The sequence below is a fragment of the Haliotis rufescens genome, unplaced genomic scaffold (genome assembly GCF_023055435.1).
Source record: "Haliotis rufescens isolate VD_foot unplaced genomic scaffold, xgHalRufe1.0.p SCAF_14, whole genome shotgun sequence".
Taxonomy (NCBI): Eukaryota; Metazoa; Mollusca; class Gastropoda; order Lepetellida; family Haliotidae; genus Haliotis; species Haliotis rufescens.
In genome coordinates, this window is record NW_025963824.1 from 8,993,642 (window position 1) to 9,007,042 (window position 13,401).

Genomic DNA, 13,401 nt, shown 5'->3' on the forward strand with positions numbered 1-13,401 from the left:
CTGCAATCTGACAGGGACACGCCAGCTCAGCTTTTAAATATTACAACAAAGATCCGGGAAAAGAGAGTCATCAATATTCACCTGTTGGGAGTGTGACAGGTATATGATCAAGGACCTAACACATATAGGTATTGTATTTCGAAATCAGACTCATATCCGCCCCAGACACCAGCTGCTGCACATAATTTCAGCACGTTTCACACCTGACTTCAGTTATTATTACTGCAGCACATGGCGTTATCACTGTCCAGGATATCAGGTGTTATGTTATAATAAATAATCCAGTGTGTTTTTAAAAACAATACAGCTTGTGAGAAATTGAAAACAACAAATATGTTTTCCAAAGGTTCAGATGAACAAGAAAACGGTATCATACCCATCCCCCGCCATAGGGCACATTAGAGTTGTGTTGGTTCAAATAGTGGTGAATATAAACTTTTATCTTATAAAGCCTTAGGGAGAAATGGGCCGCTTTATGACATCAGAAAAAAATGATCAAATGTGAAATTAATACACACAAAAGGCCCATTCTCTGGAAAAAATAACTCAGTCTTCAGAGGTATCTCTTAGATGAGCACGCAAACCTTCATTCATGTAACTTCAGTAGTTTCTGAGAAAACGAGTCCCCATTTCACGCAGTATGCACTAAGTTGAAAAAGCATAACGCGAGGGCCATACATCCCTCACAACATAAATGACGGGACCAATTTTCGAACCCAGTTTTGACAAGTATCTCTCAGGTAAGCATGCAAACTTTCATTCCTTCAGATCCGTGAAGATTCCGGGGTAGAATAGGTCTTCAGAAACCCATGCTTGCCGTAAAAGGTGACTATGCTTGTCATAAAAGGCGACTAACGGGACCGGGTTGTCAGGCTCGCTGACTTGGTTGATACATGTCATCGATCCGAATTGCGTGGATCGATGCGCATGATATTAATCAGTGGATTGTCTGGTCCAGACTCGATTATTTACATATCGCCGCCTTATAGCTGGAATATTGCTGAGGGTGGCGTTAAACAACAAACAAACAAACAAAATGTTTACCACCGACGGAAGTCGGCGAGTCTGACCACCCGATCCCGTTAGTCACCTCTTACGACAAGCATAGTCGCCTTTTAGGGCAAGCATAGGCTGTTGAAGACCTATTCTACCCCGGACCTTCACGGCTCCGTAAACGTTTACATGTGAGTGAGTGAGTGAGTGAGTGAGTGAGTGAGTGAGTGGTATAACGGCTGAACATGACAGATGCAACATACTATCAGATGTCAGCACCAGAGAGTAACCAGTCTTGTTTATACGAAGACACAGATCCCATCTGGCGTAAAAGACGAAATAGCGATGAAAAGAATATGATAGGTTCACTGACAATCAATACAACAGGACTTGTGGTAAAAAATAAACATATGTTGAGAACCACGTTAACTACAACATGATATTTCAACCCATATCAACTGTGGGTTTCAAAAGTCAATAAACATCAGATTCTGCATTTTCTCACACACTGCTTTATTCTGTGATCCAAACAGTCAATGTTCAACGTATACCATACAAAGCAGGTTCAAGCTGAAACCATACAAAACAACAAACTTACTTGCATATTCTCATGTCCGAAACACAGCTAGCTTGTCACAATACAAACTTACTCCGTAATAATCCAAAAATACGGTAAATACGGTAATAACATGCACACGTCACAACACGGTGGTAACTCTCAAATAATTCTGGCTTTAAACGAACAATATATTAAATTACACCCCTTTCATAAATAAATATATCATGCATGCATATGCAATGTATTACTTACAAATTTCGTGGCAGAATCATAGCGTTGACAACAGCCGTACATCAGGTTATCACTCACAGCGATGCACACTTTCAAATTTCACGCCACCCCGCATGCTTTTTCTCATATACCATCCACCCGCAGTTACCACCCCTGTCCAAGCCAAGCCATTCAACCGCATACCGCTAAATAAAGAATAGTGCCTTTCTGTCATGTACATTCCGGCCCCTTAAATGCGCAGAGAAACGACATGTTAATCGCGCATTTAATAAACTAGAACACAATTAATCTTTCACAAAACAGTTTCTGAACACAAATACTGGTCACCCTTAGTCATCAATGTCTACTTCACAAAAGGATGAAAAAGGTAAGTCACTCATGGACTCCTTCCAACAGACATAACTTGTCAACAGGTCTGGTTAGCGTAGAACCTCCTGTACGAACCATAACGCTGCGTACTAGTCCATCTTTTCCTGGATAGGTTTCCACGACTCTTGCCAAAGGCCAACTTCTCCGGGGACAATTCTCATTCAGAATTAGCACAATATCACCCACCATAATGTTTCTCTTTGGCAGTAACCATTTCTGACGTAATTGTAGTGAAGGCATATATTCCTTCGTCCAGCGTTTCCAAAATATATCCGCCAGGAACTGAACATGTTTCCAGCGTCTTCTATATGCATCTGCTGCTTGGAAACTTCCCAAAGGTAAATCAGGACCTGCTCTAAGTAACAGAAGATGGTTAGGAGTCAGAGGTTCAGCATCTTTGTGATCATCTGATACCACTGTGATTGGTCGGCCATTCACAATCGACTCAATCTCGCAAAAAAGAGTATGAAGACCATCATCATCCAGTGGACGGTTCGTCCTCAACAAAGCATTCATGACTTTACGAACCGTCCTTATGAGTCTCTCCCAAGCACCTCCCATGTGAGAAGCTGCAGGAGGGTTAAACATCCAACAGATTTCCTTTTTGCTCATGAACTCTCCAATTCTCTTCAAATTCCAGGCATCAATAGCTCGTGTCAATTCAATTTCTGCACCACGGAAATTTGTTCCATTGTCTGATCGAACTGTCTTCGGACATCCTCGACGTGATATGAATCTTACAAATCCATTCAAGAAAGAATCTGTATCCAATCCATCCAACTTTTCTAGATGTATTGACCTTGTTGTCAAACATGTGAACATGCATCCATAACGTTTGACCTCAGACCGGCCCCGTTTCACCATAAATGGCCCAAAGCAGTCCAATCCGACACTGGTGAATGCTGGATCTCCTGGACTCACTCTGTCTCTAGGCAGGTCCGCCATCCTTTGGTTATTCGGCGACTTCTGACGTCTTTTGCAATCAACACAACTGTTCAGAAGTTTGCTCACTAACTTCCTTCCTTTAGGTATCCAGAATCTTTGTCTGATAAGGGACAACACATACTCTTTGCCTGAATGTCCACAGACTTCATGGTAATGTCTGACAATTAGGGTAGTAACATGACTATCCCTTGGCAGGATCATATTGTGCTTGCTCTCAACAGGTACAGGTGCTGCTCGCAGCCTTCCACCAACACACAAGACACCCATTGGACTAAACATTGGTTCCAGTCGATAAATGGTACTACTTCTTGCAATTGGCTTCCCAGCTTCAAGTGCCTTCAACTCCTGTTCATATGTTTTCCTCTGCAACACTTGAACTATCGCAGTCTCAGCATTCTTCAGCTCCAATACACTGAGCACACTATCCAGCATTTTAGATTGCTTTTTCTTGTGAGTCCTATTATAGAGAATTCCTTTTAATCTCAGGATCCATGCTACAGCTCGTTTTAGGCTGTGCCACGTGGAGTATTTTTCAAACAAGTCAAACAACAGATCTCTGCAGCCATTCGTCACAGTTGTGTAAGTTGTTGTAGCTTTCTTCACTTCCTTGTCACCATCAGGAATTTCTAGACTGAGATTGGTACTTGTGGGCCATTCAGACTCTGCTTGAAACAGAAACTCAGGACCATGTTTCCATCTGTCAGAGGACACCATTTTGTCTGCATCCAGCCCCCGTGACACGTCATCAGCAGGGTTCTCTGTACTGCCCACATGTCTCCATTGGTTTGGCTCTGAACTCTCACGGATAAGAGCTATCCTGTTTGCTATGAACACATGAAAGCGTTTGTTTTCATTCCTGATATACTGTATCACAATTGTACTGTCTGTCCAGAATACTGATCTACTAATTTCCATTTTCAGCTCCTGACGAAGCATCACGTCCAGCTTTACTGAAATGACTGCAGCTGATAGTTCCAAACGCGGTATGGTCATTTGCTTCAATGGTGCCAGCCTGGACTTGCTAATGAGTGAAAAACATTGAACTGGCCCGTCGTTATTTACCACTCTAAGGTAGGATACTGCACCATATCCCTCACACGAAGCATCTGAGAAGTGATGAAGTTCATAGCTTCCATCTTCTGATGCTTGAGTGATCACGCATCGGGACAACTTAAAGTTCTCCAGTTTGGGCAAGTCTTCTACCCACTTTGTCCATTTCACACTGTTTGTTTGATTCAACAGTTCATCCCAGCCTTTGTGCAGTCTTGTTTCACTTTGGAAAACCTTCTTTGCTTGAAGAATGTATGGACTAACAAATCCCAATGGGTCATACACCGACGCAATCACACTCATTAATCCTCTTCTTGTGTCTGGTTTATTCTTTATTGTAATTCTGAAACCAAAGACGTCGTTCTCGGTGTCCCAAAGAACCCCTAGAGCTCTTTCTTTAGGTAATGTACCTCCAATAAGGTCAACTCCTTTAACCCCCTTTGCTGTCTGTTCTTCAGGAATGGATCGAAGCACTTCTCTGCTGTTGCTGATCCACTTGTTCAACTTGAATCCCCCATGTGATACAAGTGAACACAAATTTTGAACATGTTCAATTGTTTCAATTTCTGACATTAATGACTTGAGACAGTCATCTACGTAGAAGTTTTCAAGAACAGTCTGCACAACCTTAGGTTCATAAGTTGCACTATTATCCTCTGCAGTGCGTCTAAGTGCATAACTTGCACAACTTGGGCTCCACACCCCTCCAAATAAGTGCACAGTCATGCGGTAGACTTCTGGTTGATTGTTTCCCCCTTCTGAGAACCACAGAAATCTTAGATAGTCTCGATCACATTCTGGTACCTTCACCTGATGGAACATTCCTTCTATGTCCCCCATAATACCTATGGGACCTTCACGGAATCGCAACAACACTCCTATCAACTTGTTCGTAAGGTCTGGGCCCTGGTAGACTTGATCATTCAGACTAGTTCCACAATACTTTGCAGCACAATCAAAAACAATTCGTAACTTGTCTGGTTTACGTTCGTTGATAACTGCGTGATGAGGAATATACCATACACCTTTACCTGGCTTGTTGATATCCTGTTCCTTTACCTTTTCAGCATAGCCTTTGTCGATCAATTCCTTGATTCCCGACTGATACTTTTCAAACAACTTGTCATCCTTTGACAAGCGTTTGCCAAGTGATTCAAGACGACTCTCGGCAACAATGTAGTTATTCTCTACATTCGGAGGCCTGCTCCTGAATGGAATTTTTATTTCATAGTGACCATCCACAACTTCTGCAGACTCATCCCATATCTCAATTGTCCTTTTGTCATCCTGCGACATTTCACATGTGCTGTTTGACAATGATTCACACCTTTCTATTTTCCAGAATCTTTCAACTTGCGCATCAAGTCTTTGATCAATATCGACAAAATGTGAGATGACTTCACCATTTCTGACAACTCTCAATGGTCCATTCAGAACCCAACCCAGCACTGTTTTCACGGCATAAGGTTCATTGTTATTTCCCTTTCGCACATCAATAGGTGTCAGCGCCACTGGAACATCTTGACCAATGATGAGACCCACATGCACTCTGTCCACTTTAGGAAAGTCCATACCCTTCAAATGCTGCCACTCATCAACGTTCTGCTGTTTGACAGAATCACATGCACAAATGGACAGATTTGAGGTCCCAAATACGTGTGAAAGTTCTATGGTTGTCCTGTTCCCTTCATCCGTTATCAACAGTGATCCTACCCTTGTACTCGTTGTGCTGTTCACTTTCTCCAGTGTAGTCAACAATAGTGATGTTTCAGAAACATCTACTCCAAGTTCATCAAATAGTTCATTGGAGCAGAATGAGTTTGTGCTTCCACAGTCAAGCAGAGCATATGTCCATATCTTTCTGTTACCAGTCTTCACCGAGACTTGGAGTCTTACCACAGGAAGAGCTACCCTTTCTGCCACGAAATTTCTTGAACTAAATGTGGGTTTCAAAAGTCAATAAACATCAGATTCTGCATTTTCTCACACACTGCTTTATTCTGTGATCCAAACAGTCAATGTTCAACGTATACCATACAAAGCAGGTTCAAGCTGAAACCATACAAAACAACAAACTTACTTGCATATTCTCATGTCCGAAACACAGCTAGCTTGTCACAATACAAACTTACTCCGTAATAATCCAAAAATACGGTAAATACGGTAATAACATGCACACGTCACAATACGGTGGTAACTCTCAAATAATTCTGGCTTTAAACGAACAATATATTAAATTACACCCCTTTCATAAATAAATATATCATGCATGCATATGCAATGTATTACTTACAAATTTCGTGGCAGAATCATAGCGTTGACAACAGCCGTACATCAGGTTATCACTCACAGCGATGCACACTTTCAAATTTCACGCCACCCCGCATGCTTTTTCTCATATACCATCCACCCGCAGTTACCACCCCTGTCCAAGCCAAGCCATTCAACCGCATACCGCTAAATAAAGAATAGTGCCTTTCTGTCATCTACATCAACAATACAGACCAATTTCTTTTAAGTATTTAAAAACCAAATGCCCGAGAACATGGTAAACATATCTTTCCGCACACAAGACGCACGACATATGGTTCATCCAATCAATGGCATCCCGGTTCAAAGCAAGAATATACTACAAACACATGCTTATTCAAGGGGTGGTTTGGTAGCCTAGTGGTTAAAGCGTTCGCTCGTCACACCGAAGACCCGGGTTCGATTCCCGACATGGGTACAATGTGTGAAGCCCCGGTGTCCCCCGCCGTGATATTGCTGGAATATTGCTAAAAGCTGCGTAAAACCATACTCACTGACACTGCTTATTCAATTAACAAAACGGGTTACAATAGGTCTTCAGCAACCCATGCTGGTCGTAAAGAGGCGATTGATCTTAACTGCATAGACTGATGCTCATGTTGCAAATCACTGGATTGTCTGGTCAATTACACAACCCGCCGTCGTTAAGCTGGACTATTGCTGAGTCTGGCGTTAAAAAACAAACAAATCAACAAGCATATCTTTCGATAGCGCGACACGACTTATGTATGATGTGTGAGGATCCAAAAGAGATGCAGGTCTCGGATGTTTACTACTTGGCGAAACCCACGATCATGTGCATGGTGTTAATAGACGTAGAAATATAATCGAAACAACGATCATCGGTTTCTGGCACGCCTTCGGGACGCTACCCTGCACAGCCAGTTGCTGCCCACTCGACGACTGAGCTATCCAAGCCACACCACACACACACACACACACACACACACACACACACACCACAAACCACACACACACACACACACACACACACACACACACACACACACACACACACACCACCACCACCAGTATTATCAGTGAAATGCCGCTGTAAGGTTTATGATTTACCACCACACTTCATCTGCAATGTGCAGTAGTCATCGCTCCTATATCTTTCCATATGTTGGGTCACATAAACAAGTGTTAACACAATCTGCTGCACTAGAGTAAACCCAACCCATGGTCCAGTGTAAAAGACACAGATAGATCATAGATGGCATATTGGGTCACATAAACAAGTGTCAACACAATCTGCTACACTAGAGTAAACGCAACCCATGGTTCAGTGTAAAAGACACAGATAGATCATAGATGGCATGTTGTGTTGGAGTCCGGGAAACACTTGACAATTCATTTTTCAACCCCAAGTTGTATAAGAATAAATCAGCAGTGTCGACAGGAATTACACACAACTGCCTGGATGTTCATTCCCCTTTCACGCTTTGAGAACGCGTGTATCACAGGTTGCACATGGCTTGAGCACACGTGTGCATGAGTGACCTACACATGTGCAACCCTTTGAGCCCGCATCAAATGCGTGTAGCACGGGAGCGGGTTCCAGTTGAATTTGACAAACAGATGAAATGAATAGTGAGATGAAACAACACAGTGTGATGTGAATATTGAGTGAGGGCTATTGACCTGTGTTCACAAGACCATAAACACAAGGTCGGCCCGTTTAAATTAGTGTTCGGTTGCTGGACGTATAAGCATGAATCTTTCTACTTGGGTCCAGTCTGGTCAAGTTATCAAAGCGTAAATCTGGAAGATCTCTTTTCCCGTGTCAGCGGGCATCTTATCATCAACTATCTGAAAGAAACTGGTCAGTATAATACATTTTAAATATGTATGTGAATAAATAAATACTTGTTTTTAAATTTGGTGTGATGCTATTAGCAACTGACATTATTGAAGGCTCTGTCCAGGAGGTTAACGTAGCGTAAACATATGTTCCCCCTGTGTGACACATAATCCTATCATAATCGATGTAACTATCATCAACCAGTGTTTTTAAGCAAACTCAATGCTGAATATTTTGTAATATTAGTTATTATTATGCACAACCACAGTAGCTAAAGTGATGACGTAAATCTTGCTGGGGTATTATGCAGGATGCCGAAGTACTGTAAGTCCTCATGATCCCCAGCGAGGTGGCCTAGCTTTGGTTACTGGTGTTTTAAAACTGTATTATATTATGCTCAAATATGTTTCATTAGTTGGTTTTAAATATAGCATGCATGAATTGATTTTAAATATTACTTTTCATAGATGACTCAATTGTTAACATGTTAAACTGGGTCTCGTCGCTATATGGCGGAAATAATGCCGTTGCGACGTTAAATATTAACTCACCCAAACTCACCAAACTCATTGCAATTGTGACTAGCTGACAGTAGAACAGTAGCGAATTTAGATTCGCCTTCATTGCTACGGGAACCCCCGAGTTGACACGATTAGCTTTGGTTGGTAAATTTTCGAAATTAATCAAGTGATTGTGTTTGTTGATTGCTTTTCGGTTGAATTGTTTGCCTACATGAGTCAGTCTAGATGACAATTATAACCATGTTGGTTCGCAAAATGTATGCCTTTGATTGTCGGAACATCCAAGTTTTCGTCTTGTTTTTGTAAGAATTGAGGAGAAAGTTTTGCTGGGGACTCCAACATTTTCTGTTAGTTCTAATAGTATAATAGAAATAAATATTAACTACCATGTAGTCTGACTCTAGGTAGGATCTGTCATCTCAACAATCACCGTGTGTAACCATGTAGAAGAAATCCCATGAGGGTTTGTGATTTTGAGCATTGCCCGATATTGCTGTTTGGAGAGACGAAAGGTAACAGTTTATTATTAGAGGAAATTGGTTGTGAATGCTTATACCATGTAGATAGGATATCTTTAGGATTTCTTATCCTTTATTGTGAGTATTCCTTTAACGCTGATGGAAGGAACTCACTCAACCAGTTCATGCATTCTACGTCGGGATCTCCTGCTGCTGATTGTGAGACAGACAGCAGCGGTCCTTTCACTTTGATGGATGGAAGTCAATCAACCAGTTCATGCACTCTACGTCGGGATCTCCTGCTGATTGTGAGACAGACAGCAGTGGTCCTTTCACGTTGATGGAAGGAAGTCACTCAACCAGTTCATGCAATCTACGTCGGGATCTCCTGCTGCTGATTGTGAGACAGACAGCAGCGGTCCTTTCACTTTGATGGATGGAAGTCAATCAACCAGTTCATGCACTCTACGTCGGGATCTCCTGCTGATTGTGAGACAGACAGCAGTGGTCCTTACACTTTGATGGAAGGAAGTCACTCAACCAGTTCATGCACTCTACGTCGGGATCTCCTGCTGATTGTGAGACAGACAGCAGTGGTCCTTACACTTTGATGGAAGGAAGTCACTCAACCAGTTCATGCACTCTACGTCGGGATCTCCTGCTGATTGTGAGACAGACAGCAGTGGTCCTTACACGTTGATGGAAGAAAGTCACTCAACCAGTTCATGCACTCTACGTCGGGATCTCCTGCTGATTGTGAGACAGACAGCAGTGGTCCTTACACTTTGATGGAAGGAAGTCACTCAACCAGTTCATGCACTCTACGTCGGGATCTCCTGCTGATTGTGAGACAGACAGCAGTGGTCCTTACACGTTGATGGAAGAAAGTCACTCAACCAGTTCATGCACTCTACGTCGGGATCTCCTGCTGATTGTGAGACAGACAGCAGTGGTCCTTTCACGTTGATGGAAGGAAGTCACTCAACCAGTTCATGCAATCTACGTCGGGATCTCCTGCTGCTGATTGTGAGACAGACAGCAGTGGTCCTTTCACTTTGATGGAAGGAAGTCACTCAACCAGTTCATGCACTCTACGTCGGGATCTCCTGCTGATTGTGAGACAGACAGCAGTGGTCCTTACACGTTGATGGAAGGAAGTCACTCAACCAGTTCATGCACTCTACGTCGGGATCTCTTGCTGATTGTGAGACAGACAGCAGTGGTCCTTACACGTTGATGGAAGAAAGTCACTCAACCAGTTCATGCACTCTACGTCGGGATCTCTTGCTGATTGTGAGACAGACAGCAGTGGTCCTTTCACTTTGATGGAAGGAAGTCACTCAACCAGTTCATGCACTCTACGTCGGGATCTCCTGCTGATTGTGAGACAGACAGCAGTGGTCCTTTCACGTTGATGGAAGGAAGTCACTCAACCAGTTCATGCACTCTACGTTGGGATCTCCTGCTGATTGTGAGACAGACAACAGTGGTCCTTTCACGTTGATGGAAGGAAGTCACTCAACCAGTTCATGCACTCTACGTCGGGATCTCCTGCTGATTGTGAGACAGACAGCAGTGGTCCTTTCACGTTGTTGGAAGGAAGTCACTCTCATTTCGTCCCTCCACCTCCGGCAAAATGACAAATTCATTATTCTTCAAAATCTGAATATGCAAACCGAACAAGCCCTCTGGTTGTTTCCTTTTTCGAACAAACCCCTCCTTCCATTTTTGGCAAACCACACAAAATAGTCTAGCGGGCCTGTGTGCGAAATAAGCATAATTTCAGAAAGCACACTGGAATCTACAAATCATCATCATCATCATCATCATCGATAAGATCATTAGGAGTGTTGACGGAGGCTGGACATGCAGCATACATCACATCCAGTGTGTGAGGGCACCTTGTCTTTTTTTCACTAGGTACTAAAGACCGTGACATACTACGACCACCTCGATTGTTGGCAATGAACTACACAATCACAGGGGCATTTGCCATTTTACAATGAAGTTGTTTGCCCTACCCAGTATTTATATACATGTACTATCTCATTGATTACTCTCATCTGTTTCTTTGAGCGGAATTGGAGTACAAAGTAAGGATAGGATATATGGACAACTTCTTTATTACAATTGGGACGTTTTGGTGCATGTTCTCTCACCCTTATCAAGTCATGATGGTGTTGGAGCCTACTCCGAAACGTCACTCCTAATTGTAATATAAGACTTGTTCGTCCATAAATCTTATCTTTACTTACTCTCAAATATATCTCTTAAATATTTAAATTTCAGTGAACTGAGTTAGCTTTCATAGGGTTTGATGGATACTCGTACAATTGTCAGTTGAGTTCGTTCACAAACTACTGTGAGCGTTGTGACTCCTGTGCACACTAAATGTTAATCCCCTGCAGTGTGGTGGCAAAGTGGGGACTCTGCGTCTTGCTTAGAATCCTTGTTTATCAATGACAACTTCCAGCTGGTGACATTTGGGTGACCTTGACAAGTGATTATGAATTTTAATATTAATATATTCATCATGGGGAAATGTCAGTGTAGGTATTGTCCAAGTGGGAAATTGTCCTACACTCTCGCGAAATATACATTGTCTATGAGTTTAAACGGTACGACGCACCAGCGATTTTACACCTATATTGCGACAAAACTATTACCAGCTTGTTGGACTAACATTTTCCAATAATACAGGTGCTTGACTGCCTCAGAAGTTCGTGATCAATTAGAGTTTTTATTTTGTGAACAAATCAGTCAAGCTTGCAACGATAGACGAATAGCTGACAAATTTTGATCACAGTATAATCAATGATATCGATTAACAACTAAATACATAGAGACGGGGATTCAATATATTACCAAAGTTATGTTTTTTGTTGAGACGATTGACAGTTAGAAAGTTGGAGTAAATGACAGTAATTGATATCAACATTCCCCAGTAATATTATCAAATACATCATTACCCTTAACACACGAGAGACAGCTCTCAGCTGTATCTTGTTGGGTCAATCGCTTTCAACATGTTTAAGAATAAACTCACTTTGCGAAGTCTAAAACTGGACGTCCTCATATATGTGTTTAGGTTTTCAAGCGCTATAGCTATGCTTGTGGATTTCAGCGATAGATATGATTTGTAATCACAATATGCCAAATGTCTTAAATTCCATAGTTTGTTTAATAGTACAAAATAAAGTGTGTTTTATTGAATACAATATATGCACTGTTTTGGTGTACATTGTTGTAAGTTGTAAATAATCTACCCTGCTGTCATGCAACTTAAATACAGTTAAGTTGTATCACACAATATACATATGAGTTTCATATGCCACTGTCTGTGGCCAGAAAAGCAAATAAAGTTATGTTTTATGACCTCTATAATTCCAGCTGACGCTTTCATAATGTCCAAATTCAATCTGCCACCGATCGTGGATAAGCGCTATGTATAAAACCTCATGACTGATAAATTAGTGCAAAGATATGTAGCAAGAAAGAATCTTGTTTATTTCCAGGCCATCCCGATCATCGAACTTCGTTTGCAATGTCGTCAGTTTCACTTTGAACCCCCATCCAACCGTCGGTAGGAGTTTCTTTGTTAGTTGTTTTAAACCACACCCAGAAATGCTCCAGCTATATATGCTATATCCTACCAGGCAGGGGAACAAAAGTCATGTGTCTTCTCTGGGGAAGATCTTGCTGACTGGTAGTCGACCAGACGCTTCTTGATCTTCGATGTCATGTTGAAAGGAGACTCCTGGAACCTCAGGTTTGTTACCCTGGTGATCTCCGTGACTGCATTTAGCATCCAGTTGAAGATTTGTGGTGTGGTTGGCCATGGACCTCTTCAGCAGCCCCGGAAAAAATGTGACGTATTTGCTGAAGCTGATAATTTCATTGCTGAAGTAAGAGCTGTGCCTACATCCATACCTGCACTGATTGAAGTTCTTCTAGCATCTTAAAGATATGACCCAAAGGGTTGGGAATGAATCCCCTTATGCAAATTAGACATATTTCCAAAACTAAGATTGCTTGGAACTTTTAGTATGTTGTTTTGGGGATCTTGTAGAAATGCATTATGGTGAAATAAATTCTGTTGCAATTTGTTCCATGTGAAGCCTTATTTTGCCTGGACTTCTGGTGAGACTGCGGTACATGTTT

At 42.0% G+C, this 13,401-nt stretch overlaps 1 protein-coding gene across 1 annotated transcript; it reads right to left on the reverse strand.

The window, feature by feature from the left end:
- Positions 1-1,533: 1,533 nt before the first annotated feature.
- LOC124145366 lies at positions 1,534-13,048 on the reverse strand. Its single transcript, XM_048395405.1, has 3 exons — positions 12,894-13,048; positions 2,339-5,972; positions 1,534-1,563 (listed from the first exon to the last, which is right to left on the reverse strand). Exons 1-3 carry the CDS (start codon positions 13,046-13,048, stop codon positions 1,534-1,536), a joined length of 3,819 nt encoding a protein of 1,272 aa, XP_048251362.1.
- Positions 13,049-13,401: the final 353 nt, after the last annotated feature.